This window comes from Epinephelus lanceolatus, chromosome 15 (assembly GCF_041903045.1).
Source record: "Epinephelus lanceolatus isolate andai-2023 chromosome 15, ASM4190304v1, whole genome shotgun sequence".
Classification (NCBI taxonomy): Eukaryota; Metazoa; Chordata; class Actinopteri; order Perciformes; family Serranidae; genus Epinephelus; species Epinephelus lanceolatus.
Window position 1 is genome coordinate 20,940,439 of NC_135748.1, and position 24,348 is coordinate 20,964,786.

Sequence of the window (24,348 nt, forward strand, 5' to 3'; positions counted from 1 at the left end):
GTATAGCCTACATAATAACAGATTTAGATGTTTTAAAAAATGAAGTCTAAAGAGATTTGAAGTAAGCGCAGTAAAAAGCATGTTATTTTAATTTCTCAGACTGCTCACACAAATCCGTGGATTTACAGAGATCCAAAACTGATAATGATACTAGCAGCATGACTAGCTGGAGGTCTGATGAAGCAAAGGGCCACACATTCTTTCTACATGAGATAAATCAAAAATACTCTAAATATTTCACTGTTTCCTTCCATAACCTGCAGCCATTTACTCTCACACTGTTGCAGCTGTAGGGGCTATTTTTTTTTTCAGCAGGGTCCTTTGCCCACATAAGTGCTCTTTCAAAAAATGGTCTCACCAAATATGCCTAAACATTTGGCTTATGATGTTCATAAGCCCCACAGGACACAGAGGGCTTATCAGTTCATTAGCCACTTGATGGCCTATTTCAAGTTATAGTAGGAGGGAGGAGGGCGATGGATGAGGATACAACCATCCATTACTGAGGCATATTTTGTTAAGCTATTCAGGAGCGCAGGAAAAAAAAAATCAAACCCATAAGAAGATTACCAGATCTCAGCATATGTTAAAAAACACATTATTACTATGCTTATGGGGTCGAGTTAATACCTAGTTAGTTAAAGCTCACCTAGTTAGCAATGAAGGACATTTTTGCTGAATGATTTACTCTTGATTTTCAGAATAAATCAACTTATTTGTTCACAAATGTTAAAACAAAGTTACAGATATAGTCTGTATATTTATGTTGGATGACCACATTGTTCTTGGTGACGGAACCAACATATTAAAATGTTGAAATTTAGTGGTAATGCACGCTAAGCTCGCAGGTCTTTCAAACTCCTTGGATTAAATATTCGCTGACCATTAATAAAAATCTCCTTACGAGACAAATGGAAATATTTTCATAGTGGATTATGCCTCGTCCTAATGGCGACGTCCCACACACAGCGGGGTAGTAAAGTGTAAAGTGCTGAAATATTACAAGTATAATCGCCCCTAACTGATGACTAATGGTCATTAATAATGCTCAAGGCCTATAGAGTTCAAACAGACAATTCGGCCACTCAGTATTAAACGAAACCACGTTAAGCTTCAAAGCAAAGAACAGCTCCTATTGTGGCATGTGAAGCTGCAATATGAGAAAACACTTCTGCCATATGCAATGCAGTGGTTAAAGATGAATCAATTCCCTCAACCTTTAAAAACAAAAAAGGTTATTTCTGCAATGACAATATGTGGGGAAAGAAACTATTCCTGACAGTACAAAAAAGCAATTTTAAAATTTTCAACCACATCTCACAGCCTTGCTCAGTGGATGGAAGACGTCATGAAGATGCCAGTTCCCCCCAAATTCAGTTGGACAGGAGGTCACAAGTCGTGGCTGAAAGCTCCGGAAGCAACAAGTAAGCTGGACCTTATGTACAGATATATATTTTTTGAAGCTGCTGTTTCCAAGGTCAAGAATAAACGCCCACATTCAAAATATTTCTGCATGGTTTAGCCCATAAAATGTATACAATCAGGGCGTGTGGTCCGAGCCAAAGCACTGACGGACGTATCCCACTGTAATCCCACTTGAAAACCCACAGAGTTGAAGCAAAGTGAGGATTCTGGGCATCAAATGTGAGTCAGAAACAATACAGTATATAATAAACTTCAGTCGTGGTATTTAACAACATTTACATAGTAAGCTTTTGATATTCTCCTCTGGCTTAACACGTACTTTCAACTTAAATTGGGGGGAAATAGCAGGAACAACTGACATTTGACATTGCATGTAAGCCATGATCAAACTCCATAGTTAATGGCCTCAAACACACCTTTTGATCACAAATAGCTTACAAATTTAATGACTTCATGGTGAACGGAGCCAATTTCTCTCCATTCTGCCAGTGTTCTCACCACAGGCTACACGGTATATCAAAAACAGCTACAGTGCATCTCAAAAGAGGAGACGTAAGTGCAATAATACAATTTACTCATTTCACATTAATCCCTGGCCCCGTGAATTCAGCAGTGTCAATGAGTTAATTCATAAAAGCAAAGATTTCACTGTGTAATTCACTGTTACCTGCCACAACAATGTTTAATTTTTCTTTAGCATGTTCACACTATATAAGTACACGGGGTCCCAATGTCTCTGCAGAGCCACATGATACTGTAGTTACCTGTGAAAGACCCACTTCTCTCCTCCTCACCAGGCCGCTGCGCCCACGAGACTCCTCATTATAACAATTAACATAGGTGAACGTGATGAGGCCTCACTGATAATTTACACCTTTCTAACAAACACTCTATCTCTTAATCTCCTGCAAATACTATTCTCTTGCGAGACAGTGGGCCTATAGGAGGAACCAAAAATTAATTAGCTGCATCAAACAGATTAGAGCCCCCCCTAGATGGACAGTTAGTTCGACTGCAGTGCAGAGAGGGAGGAAAGGCAAATCAGCCCAAAGGCAGAATCTCTTCTTTGCTTATTTCAATATTTCATTGAGTGTTATACATCAATGAACTGTTTCAGGGTGTCATCGCACAGAAGCTAAGCCTTTTGAATTCACGGCCTGCAAGTGTATGCCTTCATCCAACGTGCCTTGAATACATGAAAGCAGGCGTTTCTGTCGTATAAGTTCGAAACATAGTTCAACTTCGAGGAACACGGCAGCCACAAAACTGAGACACTTTTGCACCAGCAGCACAGAAACAACTCTAAACTCAAAAATCAAGCCAACTTAGCACGTATATTGACAACACTGAATACAGGTAGTCACTTTTCTAGTGTGAACGCACAATGTAAATACTGAACTTAAACCCCAGTGTGAATATGCCTGCAGTATGGACCAGGGACAGATGCAGAGGAATGGATATAGGACATTTTTACATGTAATAGCAGGAAAAGCATAAATATAATGATGGCTGCAGGGTCCAGGCATTGAACTGACCCTTTGTGGCGGTGGTATTTGCTCAAGAGCTCAAGATGCAGAAAACCTACAACTACCAGAATGCACTGCACTGCACTGCACTGGACCAATAAATGCTCGCGTTGATGGGTGAGGTAATGCAAGCTTAGCCAGAAAACAAAATGGCAGCTGGCTGGTGACAAATGATCTTGAATTACAGCTAAACAGTACACTAAAATATGTTTCTGAAAACATTTTAGCAAAAAATCGGCAACGCAGTGACAGAATCTTGGTGCATATTTGATAAGTACCACAAGCCCTAGAGCCAGCGAAAATTCAAGCTGAGAGATAAGCATGGTTGCTGGTAAGATGGAGGTAAGTTACCGCATTTCATTTACACATACTACCCACTTTTTTATTATACAAACCTGGTTGAAAATCAGCGAAGTATCCCTTTGATCAAGGGTGTCAAAACTTTTCTGAATGGGGGCCAGATTAGATAATGTGCAGCTGCTTCTCACATCATATGGGTTATTAAAAAAAAATTCAACACAAATGAGACAAATGCAACGGTTTCATTTCCCACTGAAAAAGTATTCAAATTTTTCACCACCTCTAAAAGCGGTGGCCATCACTGTCGACTTTACGCTCCTTTCTTTGTTTGTTTACCATCTGTTCATGAAGACAGATTCGTTATGCATGCATAGTACCTACTTGTTGCCTGTCTACAAACTGGATGCTAGTCCTGCCATCGTGTAGTGAATGGAAAAATGCAAAGTGATCTAGCTTGATTAACCAATATTGTATGGCAGGCCACATCTAGTATATTTCAAAAGACAAGCCGCGGGCCACAATAGGCCCCGGGGCCAGACTCTGGACATGCCTGCCTTAAATGATTTATTATACACAGTGTGTACCACAAGCTCCTGTGTTTACACCTGCAACCCATCGCTACCATCGCCAGCATCAGACTCAATAGACCTTTATCACAACAGACATTTTGGCTCATTGCAATAAAAGAACAGGTGTAATTGATACCATTAAAAAAACACTTTCCATTTAGGTGAGATAGTTCCAAGGTGTCACTGGCATGGCTCACTGGGACACGTGATGGCGCTGTGCCATTGTCAGATTCGTTTCATTTGTGCTTTTAGTGTCATGAAGAGTCAAAATGTCTCTGTGAAAAAGAGAGACTGTGAAAAAGGTCTATTATGTTTCTATGCCCCACACACTGTATGCTTCCCAATACATGCTGCTCACAACTGAACATGTTTCGGTAGTCTTCTACTTCAAGTGTTTTAATACAGGTTAAAGGCAAAATTACAAATCTCTGTAAATCTAGCTCTAGTGTGGTTTGAATTATTTGTCTGTAGAGCAGCAATTGTTTCTCTACTACCATCTGTAAGTGTTTGCAGCTGGCACCGGACGTCAATATGATGTCAGAAAGACATTGGACTCTTACATTGCACGGATGTTACATTTTGGTTGGAATGAAAATCAGGTTTCATGTTTTACTGACATTAGAATTTCACGATGTGGACGTCAACATTATGAAATTTTGCACACGTTGGATTTGTTCTCCACCTTGGAGACCTTAAATGTCGTTATTCTACATCAAGATGACGTTGGCATGAGACACTTCGCAACTTAAAACCAACAACATATCAATCTCATCTGTCGTCAATATTCTATGTCAAATTGGTGTTATTAGACGATGTCCTGACATTTATTTTTGGTCACCTGGTGTCACAACATAAATTTTACCAAGTATCAACACCTAACAATGTTGGTGACCAGCTGACTTAGTTACCACTGATCTACTCACAAATGCCCTAACACACACTGAAGAGATACAACTCAGGGAGGACGTGCATAAAATACAACTTAATGTGAGGCTGTTAAAAGAAAAGCTTCACATTTCACAGTACAAAAGAGTTTCTGGATTGAAAACAGAGCCGGCTGCACAAACACAGCAACAGTTGCCTGTTGAAGAGACAACGCTCTAGGGCCTGAGAGCCAATATGGCCGTCAGGCAGAGACAAAAAGTGCTTGTCATAATGCAGGCCAAACATTTAAAGTGGCTTAAGGGTTAAGAATCTCCTCTAAGTGAAATCTTCCGGGGACAGCCAAATCTCTCTTTCTTCTCATACAGCTAATTTGACAGTTTCAAAATCCCTATATGATCAATTTTACCTCCGGTAATCCCCCCTTTCCCCCCTCCACCTGTTAGTCTGGGTCTGCATGCGTGCCTCCCTCTCTCCTGAGAGCATATGGGGCAGTGGCTGACCCAGGGAGTCGTTGAGAGTGGGGACAGATGCAGCCTCTTCTCTCCCCCTCCCCTCCCTCCCCGCTCCTCGTCCCCCCTCTTCGTCCACCCACCACAACCAGGCCTTCCCTCCTATCCACCTGTTTAGGTCACAGACCAGGGGGATGAGTGGCTGTGCGCGTGCCACACCAGCGGCTTGGCCACTGCTTTGTTATCCCACCCAAGACAAAAGGGTATTTAGGGAGGCCGGCTGCCTGCCCAAGGGGAACACAATGCCATGAGGCTGGCAGGCCCGTGGACTTGGGGCCCGTCGATCACGTGCCCGCTTTATGTGAGTGAGCGTCAGGGGGCATCTGTTGAGTGTGTGTGTGCGTGTGTCTAACCTGAGGTCTTACGCCAGACAAGGGGGCAGGGGACAAAGAATATGACAAGTGTGTGCATTTTTGTGTGTGGGCGAGAGCGAGGCGAAGGAGGGGGGCACTTATAAACAATTGCATCTATTATAATTAAATGAGGTCCACACTTGAATACATTGTGGTCTCGCTAATAACAGGTCAACTTTAGCTGCTAATGAAATTCATACTGGAGCACTTACAAACTTGTGCTTCATAATGTATGATTTTAACATGCAAGAAAAAATACACACACAATATACTGGCTGACCCTTAGGGTGAACAGGGGTGCACTTCGTAATTATAATGTGTCAGAGTACAAGTAGCAGGGTTCCTACAGCTTAAGGGAAGTAAGATTTAAGACTTTTAAGACTTTTTAATGCCACTCTGAATGCAATTTAAGACGAATTTCACAATAACCAAAATCAAAATTTAAAAAAAAACAACAACAAACAAACAAAAAAAAAAAACCATGAACCAACATCACTTACTTAGGGTTAGGGATAAATTTCACCCAAATGTTTATTGTAACATAAAATATGACTTGATGGTTTTGTGTTTCTCATTCTACATGTAAGATTCAATACTTATTGTGCCAAGTTTGAAAAACTTTTTGCATAAAATATATCAAACCTCATGTGCATTGTCTTGTATTGCTTTCAGCCATGTCGCAGAATCTTGGTTAAACAGCCAATTTTCATTGAATTTGCACTTCCTCATGTCGTCCAGGGTGCAGTGACAGTTAGCTAGCAGACAGTGGATCCTCTACTCTGAGCATCCCCGCTGAAATGGTTCTGCTATCCTGATCTGTGTGACATTAATGCAAGAGGCATCCTGAAAACTATTTTTAAAATGGTAAATGTTGCCAAATATTTTGAGATTTTACAATGCAATTTCAGAGAAAGTATTCATAAAATTCTACTTCCCACATCTTAGCATTTTTAAGACTTTTGAAAGGTTTAAGACATTTTATCACCAGTTAAGGCCATATTTTTAGATTAATGAATTCAATGCCTTTTAAGACTTTTTAAGGATCTGCGGAAATCTGACCAAAAGTCCCTGCACAACATTCTACAAGCTGATCCAAATCTGTAGTCAAATATTTACGATTTTTGAAAGCAGGTCAAAACATGAACTTTATTTTATAGTGGCCTCTGTAATGGGAGTTAAAGAATACTTATAATACTAATAATATAATATTTAGAATACTTTCCTGTTACTACTGTATAATTAATGTGCTCTGAAATTTTAACTACATTTGGTCTCAGTCTGCACTTACAACAATCCTTGCTTACTTGCCTCTCAGATCAATACAATTGATCAGTTCTAACAAGCAATGATGAGCTGCTCCCATCATGTGCTGCTGTGTGATTTATGAACTCCAGCGGAGAGCAGCATTTCAATCAATCCTAACTGACCTCTGTGGGTCTCTGTTAGATGCCTGACTTGCTTCAAAATCTTTATTAAAAACTGATGATTATAAGACCTCTTTACAAGCATCACATATCATCAGCAGGCAGTTTAGTTAGAATTATCCTAATAGCTGTATTTATAATTTTTCTCTAATGTGGTGTTCCTATTATTTTGTCCACTCTCTGCACACCTGCTCTGAAAACTCATTAATTCATGCGTGTGTTTTTGTTTAGTCTAGACAATGTTACATCATCCTGGCAGGGGTGTTTGTGTGTTATTGTGTCTATTGTGGCTCACTACATCGTGTCATGCTCTCTCGTCAGGCACGGTTACACATGGCTTGTGGCGCCCTGACCTACAACTCCCCCTCTTGTTTGTCAGCGGTTGTTTGGCCTACTTTCATAAAGACAAATACGGCCATTTGTTTTGTTATGCATTTCCATGAAAATGGAATAAACAAGTGGCAGGGAGGGGGGACAGTTGGAGGAGGTTTTCTTTTCTGTATGGGGTGGGGAATAACGGGGCAGAGCAACTTCTGACCAGTCATAAAAAACAATAATTGATGGGAAATTATAAAAACAAGAAAATATAAACACATATCAGAATGAGCCAAGAATAAGCTGTCTGTTAGACGTTAACGCTACAGAATGAAAAGCTGGTTAATAATGAATAAAACTGAAGTCAAATAATTAAAAAACTTCTTGTCAAAAAACTACAATTATCCAACATGTATATAACAGTCAACAGAAAAATATTAATTTGCAAACTTTATTTTTCATCTCAGTGGTTCCTCCCTGACCTTCTGGACACCAACTGAACAGCAAGCCACAGACCAGCAGACCTTCAAACTGCATCAGCCCTCCCTCCCCTCTCCTCTCACTCACGGACAGTAAGGATGCTACAGTTCGTTAATGAGTGTGCTTCATAGCTCTTTAAGAGTCCTTAATTAGTGGCACACTGACACTGGCCAGCCATGCACCAGGAGGGGCATGCTGGGAAGTTGGGGGAGGTGCACTGGGGGAGGGGAGTCGAGCTTATAAACCCTGTTGGCTTCACTGTTATAAAAATATATCTGGTTAAAAAAACAAAAGGACATCTAACCTATTCTGAATTATCAGCCCTCCAATTGGATTCCTAAAGAAAATCAATTGTTTTGACACGAGGAACTTGATCAAACAAAATTGATTAGGTCTTTGAAAGGGTGTGACATGGATAGCACTCCAAGGCTAGGCAATGGACTGTAGCAAACACATGTGATTGAAAAGCTTTAAATGGGTGTCAAACAAGCGGGGACATAATGTTTGACTTAAATTATCAGCAGTCCCACAGGGGGCTTCTGGGACCGCTCCCCGGAGCTGGGCGTGTGTGTGGAATACAAACAGGGGATTCACCAGTGACCAGTGGGTCAGCGCTGGAAGAGGGACGGGTGCTGGTTGCTCCTCTGGGACTTGGCGACATTCCTACAGCAGCTTTTTTAATTTGCTGGACATGACCCCCCTTAGCAGGCGCTGACGGGACAGACAACACTTCGAACATACAGCCACAGTCGCTGTGAGTGTGTGTGTTTGTGGAGCAGGTGGGGGGGGTGTGGGCTGTTGTAGGGTCCCAGATGGGTTAATGGGGAGTTTAGCATCAGGATTACAATGCAACAGTGTGGCTTCAGATTGAGTAGTGATTACCCCAAGCTCACACCGGCTACCCCCCCCCTTCTGATGCTCACCAACGCCACCGCTGGGCCAACAAGACAGGGCGTGGTTAGATGTACAAATAAATATTATACTGGCCAAAATTATTACAAAAAACAATATTAGCAACATTGTTTTGATAACTACAGAAAAGGGATTGAAATATACAAAATGTTTTGAACTAAAAAAAAAAATGTACACTACAATTTTTTTTGTATGAACAAGTGTGTCTTGTGCATTGCAAAGGAATTTGTTAAAAAATGGCCCAATTAAAGACCAAAAAACTATCGAATTATCCAAAAATAATGCGCAGAAAACAGTGTTCCTCCACAATACCAAAAAGTATCATCATTTTTCTTTTTTAAATGACACTAAAATCTCCATTTTAGCTATAATTAAAGTGGAGCTAGACAAATGTTTTGCTTTAACTCATTGTGAAGTAAATGTTGATTGCACAATGTAATGGCTACTTAATGATGCTACGATCAGCGTTTAGATTAGTTCCCTATAAGTGTCAATTTCACTGCGCAATTCTGTCTGCCACCAGGTACGATCTCCCGAACAATAAAGGCTCACTTTATGGAACACAGGAAGTGTGTCGCATTGCACAACTACAGCAAGAAGGTAGCACTTTTGTTTTCCGTGGTAGCTATCCCCAGTTACCTGGGCCTTTTCACACATGCACAGCAAACCTGAAATCATATAGACACTGCCCTGAGAAGCTGTGAGAATATAAATGTTCAGATCAGTTGGATCAGACATTAAATGGACTTCTCCTGCCGGCTGCCTAGTATAAAGTTAGTGTGATGTCCAATTGAGCCCATTAGCGAATAGAACAGATAATTGTCTGTAGAATTCACAGCAAGCAAGTGGATGTGTGGATGACATTTCTTTCATGTGGATCGCCCAAAATTGTAAGGAAAAAAAAGACACCCAATGGTGGGGAAGAAGGGTCATTTACACAAGACAGCATCAAAATTGTCTAACAAGAAAGATTACAAAATTCGGGAATTCTGGTTGGTAAGGGCAGAGGTGGAAATTGTCAGACAATTTCAAAGAACAGCAAGAGACCCGGTTATTTATGACCAAATTATGAACCAGCTATGTGACTGTGGTATAATCAGCGTCATGTCCTGCCTCCTGCACGCTCTACCCATACGCCAGTAGCTGAAAAAGCTTTTGACATGGACAATCTTCTGTTGTGTGCAACATGTATGAAGAAGAAACTCTGGACAATGTCTGGATCTGATTCTCCGTACACTGTTCGGTACTGATATGAGAAAATGGCTAATGTAAGTTCTTTGCAGTTACAGTCAGCTACATCACCCCTGCTTCCTTACCTCTCTCCCTCCCTCCCTCCCTCCCTCCCTCCCTCCCTCCCTCCCTCCCTAGCTGCTGGCCATCACAGGTCCAGCTCCAGCACCGCCAGCCAGCCCAGGGAGATTGAAATGTTAAGGGCAGGGACGACAGCTCCACTAATTAAATTCCCCAGGTTAATCCCTGCCGATCCCCTCATCGCACTCTCCAACCAGGCCCTGCAAGGAGACAGGGGGCAGAGACCGGGGGAACAGCAAACAAACATTCAACACTAACAATGGGCACGAAAAATTCAAAAACGAAAAAAGAAGAGGCTGAATGTGAAAATGAAAGGAGTGAAACGCTGCATGTGGTGGGGGTTGTTTAAACGAGCAAATATGTGGACAAACAAGCATCTGTGGGAAGCAGGAAGGACACGCTAACATCTCCGAACAAATGTCATCTTTGTCCTATGTTTTCCTTATAGATGGTGTGAAAATATTTCTGGAACACATGTAAACTAAAACAATGCTTCTGCTGATTTCAGCATCTTTTTAAATATATATAGACTTATTAAAGTCAACTACCAGCAGCTCCCGTGTTGACTGCCTGTGTGGCTGAGTCCTCACATTCCCAGGACTTCCCTCAGACCTGTCATCATCTCAGCATGTACAGTGGCCTTGCGTCTGACCCTGTGCCACTGTACTGACATGCTGACCAACCACTAGCAAACTATGTGACCTTGGCAGCATCAGAGGAGGCGATACATTCCACTTCCTCTTAAGTGCAGGGCGCAGAAATTACTTTCAAACTGGCCTGAGAGTAACATCTCGCTTTTTTATTCTGAAGGAGACCATCAATAGGTCATGATATCATCATCAGAGTGAGCAGACAAACTTTGTCCTTTGTGCACATCAACATGTTGTTATGTGTTATCAAAATATACTAGAATGACAACATATGTTTGCCATGAATCTAAGTTCTCATATACACAGCAGACGCATCGTGAAAAGGCAGCACTAAACACAAAAATATTTCTGTCTCAACAGATCTATGGTAGAGAGTGGATGTATGGGTACAGGGAAGTAGATTTAAAAGGCAATGAATAGAGCAGGTGATTTTGCACATAGTGGGTGTGGTGTTGGGGAAGACGCGGGTGTATCACACAGTGTGGGCGTGCTGCGTCACAGAAACCACGCGCCTGCGTTGTGGCTTTGCTCAGAGGTGTAATGCCTGATTAGGGGATTACAGGAAAGTGCTTCTTTGCAGTTCTGTGAGAAACAATTATTAACATGTTGGTGTCTCTAATCCTGGATAAACACAGCTTTTCAAGAACAACAGCGAGTCTTTCTTCCCCCCCTTTTTTTTTTAAAATCCGTGTTTAAACCCCGTAGTCACTTGAACTCCAAAGCCTAACTAATACCAGCGGAAGAGACAGGCCAGCCGTGTGGAACACTGTCATTACAGAGGTTGTGCTCTTGGTGGAAGACATAGCTGGCCAGCAGGCCTTCACATCAGAGGGGAAATCCAAATTTAGCTCGGGGAGAGAAAAGCATTGTGCTGAGCACTGCTTGTTGAAAGGGCATTAGACTGAAACATGTTCACAGCCTGTAATCTTTTATTTGTTTGTACACTTTACTCATGTAATCTGCTTTCTACTAATACAGAGACGGTTTCCTAAGTCATGCTGGGGAACCCGTGGATAAGAGATCCAGGTGGGGTAGTATCATAAAACGTATGGCAGGTTGACGATACGGCATACTACTAAATTTAACTTGCACGTGCTTTTGTCAAACAGGCCTGCCAGCACGAGTGGGGAACTCTAAGGATGGAAATGTTGATTGGCTAGTTCAAACCACTTATTTTAGGTATGACAAGCAGCACAACATTTATGGGATTTAGCCTCTAGGGGCAACGACTAACATGTTGGACTTCCTCTTCCATGGACCACTCGTTTACAGTCCAACTAGCAAGTTTAGATGCTATATACACAGTAATGACACTCTATAAACACATATCTGCATAACAATGCAGACAAATAATTAAAAAAATAGCCAATATGAAGCTAAATCATCATTAGCTTATGGCTGATGGGTTCCAAGTTTGCATTTCAGCCAACGCTTTCCACCTCTTTTGCTCTTCACTCACTGTTTACCTGCACGAGATCAAACCTCGCTAATATGTAACTGGTCAATACTACTTGGACTACAAACAGACTCAGGGTGTCTACAGATATCACACTTAAATTTTATGCTTTTAAAGACCTTTTTAAGTTCATTTTTAACCAAATTTAAGAATGATTTTTGGATTTATTGATTTTTTATTCATCGCAGGGAAGAGTATATGTGGTTCCATGCAGAGGCAGATTTTAAATAGGAATATGGTTATTAGAGTGAGTTAGGTTAATATAAATTTTGCCAATAGGTAAGTGCAAGTACACTGTAAAAATTCAGTGGTAGGTTTAAAGATTTGTAACAGCAGAAATGTGGACTTTCACGCAGAAGAGTTTGACTCATTTTGACATAAAGAACCTAAAAGATGGACAAATGAAATTTAGATTAAATGCTTGTGACAGTTAAGGCCTTACAAAATTGAATTTAAGACTATTTTAAGGCTGAATATTTATAAAATTGAATTTAAGACATTTTAAGAATTTTTAAGGACCTGTAGATACTGCAGGACTACCAACGCTAGTCCTGCAAAGCTTCCGATACAGATTCTGCATATGTAGAGATTACAGCAGTAATAACCTGTAGTGAAACTGACCTGAAACAGTATATGGCAACAGGTAACCATAATGACTATCACACCTTCTTACAACCATAAACTCCCAGTTTATGCCTCTAATATCAAATGAAGTGTGGCTGAACATGAATGTCTTCCAGATCATAAATGTAAGCATAAATATACTAAGAAATAAATACAGAAAACCTGCAATTCATGAAGTGAATTGGAAACTATTTAGAGCCAGTTGTGTGCGATAAAAGTCGAGCAGGAAGCAATCAACACACTGCTGATTCCTGAGCCACCAATCTACCCTCACACACGTACACCTGCACATACACACACACTTTATCATTTCAGTGTTGCCTGTGGCTCTGAAATACAGCACATCAAAACAACCTGTAAGTTTCATTTCCGATACCCTTGAACCTGCTGACTGGCCATACTGTCCACTAGCTGACACTTTGAAGAGTACCTCATCTCAGTCGTCTCTCTCCTGCTGCCATTCTGTGTGGTCCTGAGAAGAGACGATTGATGATACATTCACTAAACAAACACGTCTTGTTTAGTTAACCAATCCATGTCTATAATAAGATACAACAGCAATTTTAAACTTTAATTACTTAGGAAAAGGAATATTCTGTAAATTAAACAATTAAGGATTTCTTTCAAATGCATAACACTGGGTAGACTACATATGTATTGTAGCTGAGAGGCGTACCAGTGAGTATCAACGTGGTTCCAGTCGCCTGGTTTCCACAGAAGAAGGTGCTGGTGTGCAATGCTGGGGATGTGCTGTGCCCATCTGGCAGGGCAGGGTTTAGCCCTAATCCCAGAGCCCCTCGGCAGGGGTGCCCCAGTCTGTTGATCACTGCCCCCCTGCTGGCTGCTCCACACTCCTGACCTCCTCAGCACACAAACACACAGACCCATGTTGCAAGAAAACAAGCCTGCACACAACATCAGCACATAAACTGAAGGGCGCTATGCAAGATTAGTTTATGAGACCTTCATTTTCCACAAACCTTCTCTAATCTTTCTAGGCATATATCAATATTGGGTGAAGAGTTGTGAAGTCCAGCAGAGACACACGGACTCAGCTAGCAGCTCCGGTGTGCAAATACAAACCGGCACTGTGAAAGACAAGAAGAAAATATGACCTCGACCAACAGGAAAACACAGAGAAACATATCCCCACACATGCAGAGGGCGCAGAGACTTGTTTTTGTGAGGCATTGTAGAATAACACATTTATCACACACACACAAGTAGAGACCCGAGTAAATATACACACACATAATTACAAAAACATAGACAGATAGGCAAACACACAAAGACACCCAGAAGCAGTCACCCAGCCATACACACCACACACCTAACCACTGATAATCCCCTAGACACAGGAACACACTCACACACACACACACGCACACATACAGAGCATCATTATGTTTATCACTGTGAACCAGCCCACCGACACCCATCACTCTAATTCCATTTGTCTGTTTAGATTCGTTTTGCTTTAATCCTCCCTTGTTTGTGCACATCTGCAAGCACTGCAATAGTACAGACACAGCGAGACCGGGAACGAGAGGGAGAGAGACAGACGGAAAGAGGCAGAGTGAAAAAGAGAGAGGGAGAGAGAGAGAGAGAGAGCACTCACAGGGAGTACTCTCCCTCCTGACATACTGGTCCCTGTAGCTCCAGCAGAAGGGGCAGACAGGCGTATCTCCTTACCCAGGGAGAAGCTCCCTGTCCCAGCCACGGAGCCGCCGCCAGGCCCGCAGGCCCCTGTAATCACTGCAAACAGTCAAACATCCAGTCACACAGGCTCTTACACCAACACAACATTACAGGCTTTTTACACAGTATTACACCACATCTTATTATCCCATTCAAGTCCCTCTATTAGCTCAATTGGATGGTGGGATTTTCATTTGTAAATTGGGGGATTTTAGATTAGCTTGTCTGTCAGCGATGAAATGCCCCCTGAGACTGTGAATTATGTGACCAATCACATATGAATCAATGCTTACGCATACTGTAGTACATGAATGGATGGTGTCAGCAGGAGGAAATGAAACAACCTTAACCTAGATTATGTACTGTACATATACAACATCACACATTTTTTATCAATGTGAGCATCACAGCTGTATGGCTGCGTGGTCACAGATTAGACACACTATAGTCTTTAACTTCTTGAAATGCTAAATGCAGGCGTATGATTTAGTCTTAATGTACCAACAAAACGTGAATGACACCATTTTTGTGTAGCTGACAATAAGCAGTGTTAGCTTTTATAAGGCAAATAATATTCAGGTCTAATAGAGAATTATTAAAGAGATAAATATTAGATGCAATACACACCTAGCAGCAACATTATGCAGAACTGAAGCCGGTTGGTTGAAAGGAGGCGAATGAATTACCCCTCTTCCTCCCCAGGCCTTCCATTCAGACACGGAGTGAGAGAGAGAGGGAGGAGAGAGAGGAAAAAAAGGCACCCCGAGCTAGTCGAGAGACCCGGCAAATTATGAAAATGCCTCTCTGTGTCCTAAATGGAGGCCGAGCTCTTTAATGTGGCACAAAATTAGAACCTGGGGGAGGAAGTGTGGCCCGCTTGATTGGCGAAACCCCTCCTGGCCCACTACCCTCCTTCCCTCCTCCCTCCCCCTCTCAAAGCACACAGAGATATTATCCTGTGGCTGGTGGCACTCTCTTGTATTGGGGAAACTGAAGGACCCCAGAGAGAGCCCAGGGGCGTCCATAAAGGTGCCTAATTTGTCAGTTTACTCCTCAATTATTTAAATAGATCTAAGAAGGGAGCGGAGAATGGGGCTTTTTCTGCCTCTTCGCAGTCAAAGGCAGAGAGAGACCTTTCTCCACGGTAGCCATTTTCAATTGCGCTCTGCACTGCTGTCTTTGATATACAGAAGTGCTGTAGTGGAGAGGGGCTGTATCAAATAAACAAATGTGTGTACACAAGATAACAACGGGAACTTGGGGATAATATTCAGTTTGCTCTGAAGAACTCAAAGTTATTTCGCATTTACAAATTTACAGATTAAAACAAACTTTATGAACGTGTGCCCACAGAGTACACAGGGACACGATAACACTGTGTCTGTGTCATACATGGGCAAACACACACACGTGCATTTATGCATCTATCTGTGAGGATTTAGGTGAGGTCTGGATACAAAGTGAGGACCCCTTGTTACTCATCCCTCTGCTCCTCCATCCATCCACACTATCAGGTTTTAACCCCACCCCCCACTATCCTATCAGCACTCCACACCCAGCAGGGGTACCAGCTCACACAGCCTGGCAATGCCAGCTCTCAGCCAGAGAGACCACTGGAGGTATGTGGGGCCTAGGGCCAGAGATTACCAAGCGGTTGAAGATTGATCCTGGAAATGGAGATGTCGCATTCCCCAGCCCTCTGACCTCTAATCCCTCACATATCTGCCTCTATTGTTTGGTTTGTTTTACTAGATGGCTGAGGTTGTGCGGGCTGAGGAGGATGAGGATGCTGTGAAGGTGGAGGGGGTCCACACAGGGTCCTAAGGTGACCTTATCTCTTATATGCGTCTGGTGGAGGCAGGTAGAGGATCCACTCTGTGTCTGAATGGTTTGCCGCAGACCCCTATTGAGATGAACTCTCATCTGTGCAACAACAATCACTTTCAATAAGCTCTATATCAGCAGCCATGCCAGCACCGGGTCCAGTGGCAGTAGGACAATAGTCTGGGTGCGCCTACACAAAGACGTGAGCACCAAGACAATAACATAGTCCTTTAAATACAGGAAAGACACTTACAAACAGCGAAAACACTCTGTCCATTTTGGCACAATAGACTCATAGCAACCCAAACAGGAAACACAATGGAGCACACCACAAACACCTGTACAAATAAACTCAGTAAACCTGCAAACATACTGTACCTGACATACAAACAGTGGCCACCACACACTGAGAAACACACACATCAAGAGTGATGGCAAACAAAAACCTGAGACAAGTCAATCATGACATCATGTCAACACAGACTGACGTTAATGGGCCTAATTCTCCCCAATACACATCACTGAATTAATGGGTAAATATTTAGTTTAGCTAAAATAACAATAGCGTAGTATGTTAAAGAGATTTTTAAAGTTAAGGTTTCACCATGATGACAATCTGATATCTAAGACGCTGCGGTCAACCAAGTGACAAGAGTTGCCATTCTGGATAAACCTGCAACTTAGTGCACAAGAATAACAACAATCCAAAGCTAAAAATATGTGTGGACTTTGGTAGAAGGCATTGGCACCCTTCACAAAGATGGGTGGCACCTCGTAAACATCCTTGAAACAGGTTTCTCATGCTTAGGAAAGGGATCTGCCGGCAAAGTTTTTCAGAGTGCAAGATTCTGCAAAATCTGCGGCCAGCTCAGTATATCATGCCTCTCACACCCTCTATTCTCTTCCCAAACACTAACCAACACACCCCGGCCCTCCGCCTCCCTCCACTCCAAGCTTCCATCCAGCCAGGGAGAGGAGAGGAGAGGAGATAGGCCCAGTTGCTAAAGCTGTCTTTTCAGCCCCTGCTCCCGCTCGGTCTATCTGAGATACACAGCAAGCGGAGGTGTCGCTTTTCCGCTGGCATTTCGGACAGTATCTACTTATAGACGGGAGAAAAAGAGAAAAGAAAAACAGAAGGGGTATTATCAGGGAGGGATGAGAGCAGCAAAGGCATTTTGTCTTTTTATTCCCCTCCTAAGCCCTGGGCTTTGCTCCCAATCCGATTGGTCGATACGGCCAGGGATGTAAATGAAATGCAAAGAGGAATAAGGCTGGCTTCCCATCTCCAGTGTGTGCCCCCCTAAGTCCTCCGCCCCTCTTTCTCTGTCTCACTCTGTCTTGCTCTCTGGGCTGTTTATGGTGTTGTGTTTCTGTCTCCCCATTCACAGACTTGCTGCTCTCCCTGTTTCCGTCTCACCCTCCTCACTCTGCCTCGTTGTCCTCCTCCTCCTCCCCCTCTCCCCCCCCCCTCCTCTCTCGCTGCATCCCTCCCCTCTCCCTGGCTGGGCTCACAGCTCTTATCTCCTCAGACGCCCCACATTCCAGCGTTGCCGTGGCTCCCTGCCTGCATCCCTGGTCACGGCGATTCCATGGGTTCCCACAATCCTCGGCAGCTTGCTGATTTAGGGTGGGCAACTGACTCTCAGAGACAGGGGAGAGGAGAGGAACAGAGGGGTTAGGGAAAGACAGGGTGAGAGGGGATGAGAGGGTGGGAGACAAGAGAGGGATGACAAAGGGAAGGACAGGAAGAAAGTAAAGTAAAAATAACAGCAGGGAATGAGACAAGAGAAGAGAAATGATGTGGTGTAAACACAAAGACATGAATATGTAAGTGAGGTCAAAAATGGTTGAAAAATATGATCAATACTTGTGATCTGAAAGGCCTCGTCTACCCAGGAAGAAAGGCTCAGAAATGTAATAAAATAAACAGAATCTTTATTGAAATATCTGAATCTGTAGAAAGCAGAGTGACAGTTTTCCCTTTTTTTTGAGAAACCAAACCATCTGTGCTACAGCAGGTCGAATCTCATCATCCAGCCAACTGACTGCCGCTAATCAGGCCTGCGAACAGAGGGGGCAGATTACATTCTGAGAAAACTATACATGCACTTACTGTCCTTCGCTTTCTAGTGGCGTCTCAAAAAGCAAGCTCCTCCAAAACCTTATTGTAATTGACCGGTTTGACTTTGTCCAACAAATTTTATGGCCACGAGGTTCATTAAAATCAGCAAAAGCATTGACGTTTCAGACCCTGAGAACACTCCAAAGACAAGTGACTCCGGTCCACTCGCTGTGTTTGCATGCTACGTTGTCTCTCCAGCACTCATCACAGGGCTAAAAGTCCTGGGAGCTGGGAGGCTGATGGTCCTGTGTGTCTACATGTGTCCCTGGAGTTTGCATGACTTTGTGTTTGTATGATGATCAAAGTGCTTTTCAGTGTGCCGATCTGTTTATCGACTATGTTTATGTGCAGTTCCGGCAGGGAAAAGGCTTGGGTGGAGATTTAAACGTGTTCACACACACACATACACGTCAACATGCAAACACACAAATCAACACACAGACACACAGAAACGCACCTCTAAAAGGGTCCCTGGCATTGTGACATTTCACATTTCATTTAAATCCATGAGGGATTACAGCCCTCCCGTTAGGAAGGAAGAGAGGAAAAAAAAACACTCATCGAATCCATTAGTTTTAAACATTTAAAGGACCATCTAAGATAGACTGATGGAAGGATAGAGGGGTGGGTGGGTGGGTAGTGCTGGTTATGCAGAGTGAGGACTGTGTGGCACTGCACAAGTCTGTCCTAGATTAAACAGCCGCTCTAATCCCCCATTTCTGCCCCCAAATTGGTTTTCCCTCAATCTCGGCCTTGCCATCCTAATGTGAGAAAAAGAGAAGTGGAGCAGTGGCTGAGGCAAAATAATCAGCACGTTAAAAGCTGTGAGAGCAGAAGAGGAGAGGAAAAAAGGAATGAGATGTAACGATAAAGCAATCGAATGAGTGTTTTTAAGGGGTGCACGCACAGTTTGACTGGGGTCAGTCAAGGCTCGCTGGAGTCAAGCTCTGTCCCTGGTCAACTGTGAACATTCATCCAGTGAAGCTGTCTGTCCTTTATGCAGAGTCCTGCTACCTCGCAGTACTTCCGCATCAGCAGTCCTCTCAAGTCCCAACCCATAGGTCCAATTTGGCCAAAACTTTACCTAAACGTCATTCTGTCCTTCTGGAGCACCACCTTTAAACCATGAGAAGAGGCACATTGGCTCAGACTTTGTCCCCAGTGCCTCGCACTTCGGCTGGGCTCGCGGTACACTCAGCTCCATGTAGGTCTCTCTGGATCTTGTCATGGGGTTGGCCTCCGGCTCTTACGGAGCTCGCCTCTCTCTCTGAGCAGATGACCAATGGCCAAGCGTATGGCGGGCGCCTGGGGATCTGTGGGTTCCTTCTCTAAGTAGAGACTAAAGTGCTGGGTGCTGCAGGTCAGCAGGCTGTCTGGACTGTAACCTCGGTGACCAGAGCGGAGGAGCCTCTCACAGGCCAGTGCCAAGTTCTTGTCCCAGTTTGGAGGGTAGTCTGAGTGGGCCTCCACAATCTCCTTATACAGCTGCCCAGCGAACACACACATTTATACACACAGAGATACACACATAAAAGCAGATGTTACGGCAAATAACAACAAAGCCCCTGAATATGTCGTACTTTGCTTTGTGCGGCTCTTAAATCTGCCCCATTATGGTAAATGAGGGTGTTGTTGCATGTTTGTCGAGGTCAGACTCACAGTGTAAGACAGCTCAAAGAGGCGAGCTTTCCCCTCTCCCTGCATCCTTTCTGCCAGGTCAAACAGAAAGAAAGCCGTCTTCATCCTGAAACAAAGCACGCAGGCTCAGGGCTAAGTGCTGGATGGATGAGCCATGCAGATCCACACTCACAGACGCACCACTCCAATGGAGTGATTTATGTAGATGCCGCCACCAAATAGAATGTACATGTAGATGCTCTACCACACAAGACTGGTTTATGGAGATGTTCTAGCGGGCTGGTATGCATCGTGACGCAGCTTTTTATCTGCACACTAAAGTATACAACCTCTCCAAAGAGGAAACCAGCGTCTTTTGTTGAAAAAATAAATAAAAAAGTTCACTGTACCTGGCTTGCCACATCTCCTCATTAGCGACACGCTCCCAGGACGCAGGATGGAAACTGTTCACACATGGAGAAAAAGAACATTTCTTTATCTAAACAGCTTCAGGCGTTGGCTTGTGCACAGTTCCACTAACTATAAATGATTATTTATGTGAATATATTGTTCCACTCGACTGTGCAGGTTTTGATACACTAAACATCGATGTTTGCTGCATAAACATTAAATGACTGAGCAACAATACCAGCTAGCACATTAGACATGGAGTAAAACCACATCTCCCTTTTTTCACTTTGTTGACTGTAAACACTTGACCTCTTCTTCAAAAGAATATTTTAGCAGGTTTCCCGAGCTAATATTTGGCTTGTGGGCATCGGCGGACACGCTTGTCGCGAGAGTGCGGGAAATAATGTCACAGTATTCAGTCGTGGATATCTGAGTGAATGAAGGGCTGCTGGCAACAGCAACAGAATATGGAGCTTTGACTAATTCTACTTTTGACACAGTTATTGACAAAATGCAATAAAAAACTCATTATTTTTCATCTTCAGTTTCATTTTCAGATGGCTGAGGGCCTAATGTCTTGCTCTGGTTGAATTCACAAAGAGCTGGATCACAGCATGGAGAACAGAGGACAACCTCACTGAGGGAAGCTCTGTGGAGTCTGCGGAAGGATCATTGAGGAGACCACAGACAGACGAGGGGGTGGAGAAGGTGTTGGCGATGAAATACATGGCGAGGACTCATTAGATGGGGTTCATTATCTTTCTGAATATTTCCAGTTTCATCTAAAGATCATGGGCTGTTTTAAACAATATGCAAAATGATTCATTGAGTAGGCGTCCTGGAAATCACATTGTTAATTTAACCCCTTAAACATCACTGACTTAAATCTGGGCCAGCCTTTACAAACTCACTGTCGAGTTTAACAGTGTTTAAACCAACAGAACTTGATTTTAAATTCTAGTCGAGATCCCAAAGTTTCCAAAGATGACAAATATGTAAGGCTCAACTTTGGAAAACTGTGTATTAAATGATGCACAAGACAAATAATATTTCTATTTAATAGAATGCTGCTGCCGTAAACAACATGGACTCCTGTGTTTGCATATTTCACTCCATGTTAACATCACATAGCTTTGATGAAGAGGTGGAACAAGACAATTCAGGGGGACAGTGTTATTGTCAACAGTGTGGAAAAAGGTGATTATTTTTGCCTCACATTGCCGTCATATTTGCTGAAACTGTCACTATGTTCTGAAACGAGTACATGAAACAGATAATCTGTGTAAAATATAATGTCCCTCCTCCTCTTCCTACTGCTGCCTTCACTAGAATCTCCTGCAGTGCACCGAAAAACAGACAATCAGTGCCGAGGAGTCTCTAATCGCTGCTTGTGGACTGCGGTCAACCTGTCAAACTAGGCAGAGCAGATCAAATGTGAATTGCGATTCTGTTTCTGCATTGCCTATTTTTGTCTCAAATGTTCTCAGAAACATATTTTAGTGTATTGTTTAGCTGTAAAATGACAACATTTGTACCCTGGCCACAAATAGTCGAGGCGAGTACTAAGCAGCAAACACCAACTGCGCCACCTTTCTAGCTCTACAACTGAACAGTACAGTTAAATATATTTCTAAAAACATTAGAGGGCAAGAAATAGTCAACACAGTAATGGAGTCTTGCTTCTTATTTGAGTTGTGAGTCTTGATAGGCATGATTGGCAGCTACTTAGAGACTCTTCAGCACTGATTAGTTGTTTATTTTCATGTGCAGTAAGGCAATTAGAAGCACAACAAGGCAATAAACTAGGCAGAGGAATACGATTTTTTTGTCTCATTTAGTGATGTGTGAATATAGAGACAGTTTCAACACATATATAAAAAGATACTTTTTTATTAGAAGTTACCGACTACAGCTTTAAGAGGAGGAAAAGGAAAACTGTATGTTTAGGGGTTAAACACACACCTATGGGGAGGCATTAGTTATTCTGTTTATTTGTATATGCACCTGTCGTGTGGCTCACTCCAGTTGTAGAGGTTGCGAGTTCGATGGGCCCACCTCTCAGGGTCAAACTGCCTCTGAACAGGCACCAAGTAGTCACACACACCCATTGGCCAACGAGAGAAACTACGTTCCCAGCTTGGGTCTCCATCAGGCAGCCCGATGCAGGCAAACACATGCCTCCTGCAGGAAAACAATCAGTTAAGAGGCTTGCTTGCATCCTCAATTATTATCCATGTAAGCACCCCTGTTTCTCCTTGCGGGTAACTGGTGATGATGATGAGACACACAGGAACACCATGCAGACAAACATTACGCACATCCCAAAACCTTCTAGCTTCCCTCCAGCCAGGTGCTGCTCACCAAAGGCTCGGGCCCTGAGGGTTAATCCCACAGGTCAGTGTTGCCCCACTGAGAGACAGGCATGTTGGCCTGGCAAACACTGCCCCCTGGTGGGCTTGGTATTATCAGGTCTCCAGCCAGTTTCTGGCTCTCAATTCCTCTTGGAGGAGTGAGTGATGAGAGCAGGGAGCAGCAACGAGTCCGCCTGAGACTGTTTAACCAAATCAAGTAGATTAGTCGACTTCTGTAGTTCCTCAACAGTTCTATAGGCTTATCTTCTCCCTGCACTCACCGCTGTGTCGACCATCCCACTGATCTCTGCCTCATTAGATCACCCACTTGTTCATTTGGACCATTGTTGCCCTCTCAATTCACTCGCTCTCCATTTTACACTCTCTATTTATCTGTTCAGACCACCCTTTCATTCTCTCTCGGCTCTCTCCCTGTGTCTCAGCGACTCACTGCGTGTTGTGGGACAGAAACTGCTCCAGACTGAAGGTGTCTTTCACCTCGGGCTGGACCGGGTCCCACCAGCGGCCGGGAAAGTGCACCCCAGGGTGGTGCTGCGCCAACTTGGCCACATACCAAGTGTAAGTCATCATCTAGAAAGAAGACAGAGTAACACCAACTCTGTTTAATTCTTTATATTTCTGTGATTAGCAGTTAAATTACCACTCACTTTACATCCACTTAAAGAAAAGGCTTTATTGACTATTTCAGTGGGGTTCACTCCATATTTCAAAGGGGCTTTTTTTTCTTACTTAAAGCTAGTCAGTATTAATAAACACAGTCACCAGCAAAAATAAATGTGATAGCCAACCCCAGATTCGCTGTCGTTTTGGAATGAGCTTTGTCAGCCTGTTTTTTTGCCTCACTATATTTTCATGTTTTCAGCACTCCCAGTAACATTGCAAAAACAGAAAAATAAGAACAAAAATAATAATATACAGGCAGAGTAAAGGGCCTCTGCAGATAAAAACACTGCCAAACACTTCTAGTGGGGCATAAATGATGACTGAGTGAGATTATTTCTGTATTGATTTGTTTGATCAATACATTGTTTGTTTTTGGAAAATTCTACATACTATAACTTTATGGGCTCTTGTTTAGTTTAAAAGCTATTGCTTTCACTTCTCAATTTTATTACATTGCTGTCTTAATGCCCTTTATGATTTTGACATTGAAGAGATGTACCAACTTACAATGTATGTACTGACAATGTACCCACTTTAGAAAGCCTGCAAGAGACTTACGGACATCAGGCTGTATCTGTGTATCTTGTATCACTTTAAGTCAGTTATTACACAGTCAAGGTACATTGCTATTTTGTCCATAAATAATTTGCCAGACGTTTATTTTCTTTTCTTAAAAAATAAAGAAATCCATCTTTTCTGAATTCTATCTTTCTTATTTGACATCCAAATGAAACTGAAGCATTGTGTCAGAAATCAAATTTAGCAGCTTATATCATGAAGGACAACGAAAGACAATCAGTACCATTCACACAATACAATAATGGCAAACTTTCTTTTTCTAAGATTATTTTTCAGGCTTTTGCCTTTTTTTTACAATGCAGCTGGAGATTGACAGGAGAGTG

At 42.8% G+C, this 24,348-nt stretch overlaps 1 protein-coding gene and 1 long non-coding RNA gene across 2 annotated transcripts in view; both read right to left on the reverse strand.

Moving 5' to 3' along the window:
• LOC117267652 (uncharacterized) overlaps positions 1–17,686 on the reverse strand; it is a 31,302-nt gene extending 13,616 nt beyond the window's left edge. Inside the window, exons 1-4 of the long non-coding RNA XR_013493353.1 lie at positions 15,065–17,686; positions 13,720–14,494; positions 13,416–13,598; positions 13,170–13,211 (exon numbers count right to left, since the gene is read on the reverse strand). This is a non-coding gene — a long non-coding RNA (uncharacterized LOC117267652). The remainder of the gene's footprint in view (positions 1–13,169; positions 13,212–13,415; positions 13,599–13,719; positions 14,495–15,064) is intronic.
• A 488-nt stretch (positions 17,687–18,174) lies between these two features.
• Positions 18,175–24,348, reverse strand: part of tmem260 (transmembrane protein 260) — a 29,787-nt gene continuing 23,613 nt past the window's right edge. The window contains exons 12-16 of the mRNA XM_033642212.2: positions 23,214–23,353; positions 22,416–22,592; positions 20,411–20,464; positions 20,043–20,127; positions 18,175–19,868 (exon numbers count right to left, since the gene is read on the reverse strand). Of these exons, the coding sequence (XP_033498103.1) occupies positions 19,608–19,868; positions 20,043–20,127; positions 20,411–20,464; positions 22,416–22,592; positions 23,214–23,353 (717 nt within the window). The 3' untranslated portion in view covers positions 18,175–19,607. The remainder of the gene's footprint in view (positions 19,869–20,042; positions 20,128–20,410; positions 20,465–22,415; positions 22,593–23,213; positions 23,354–24,348) is intronic.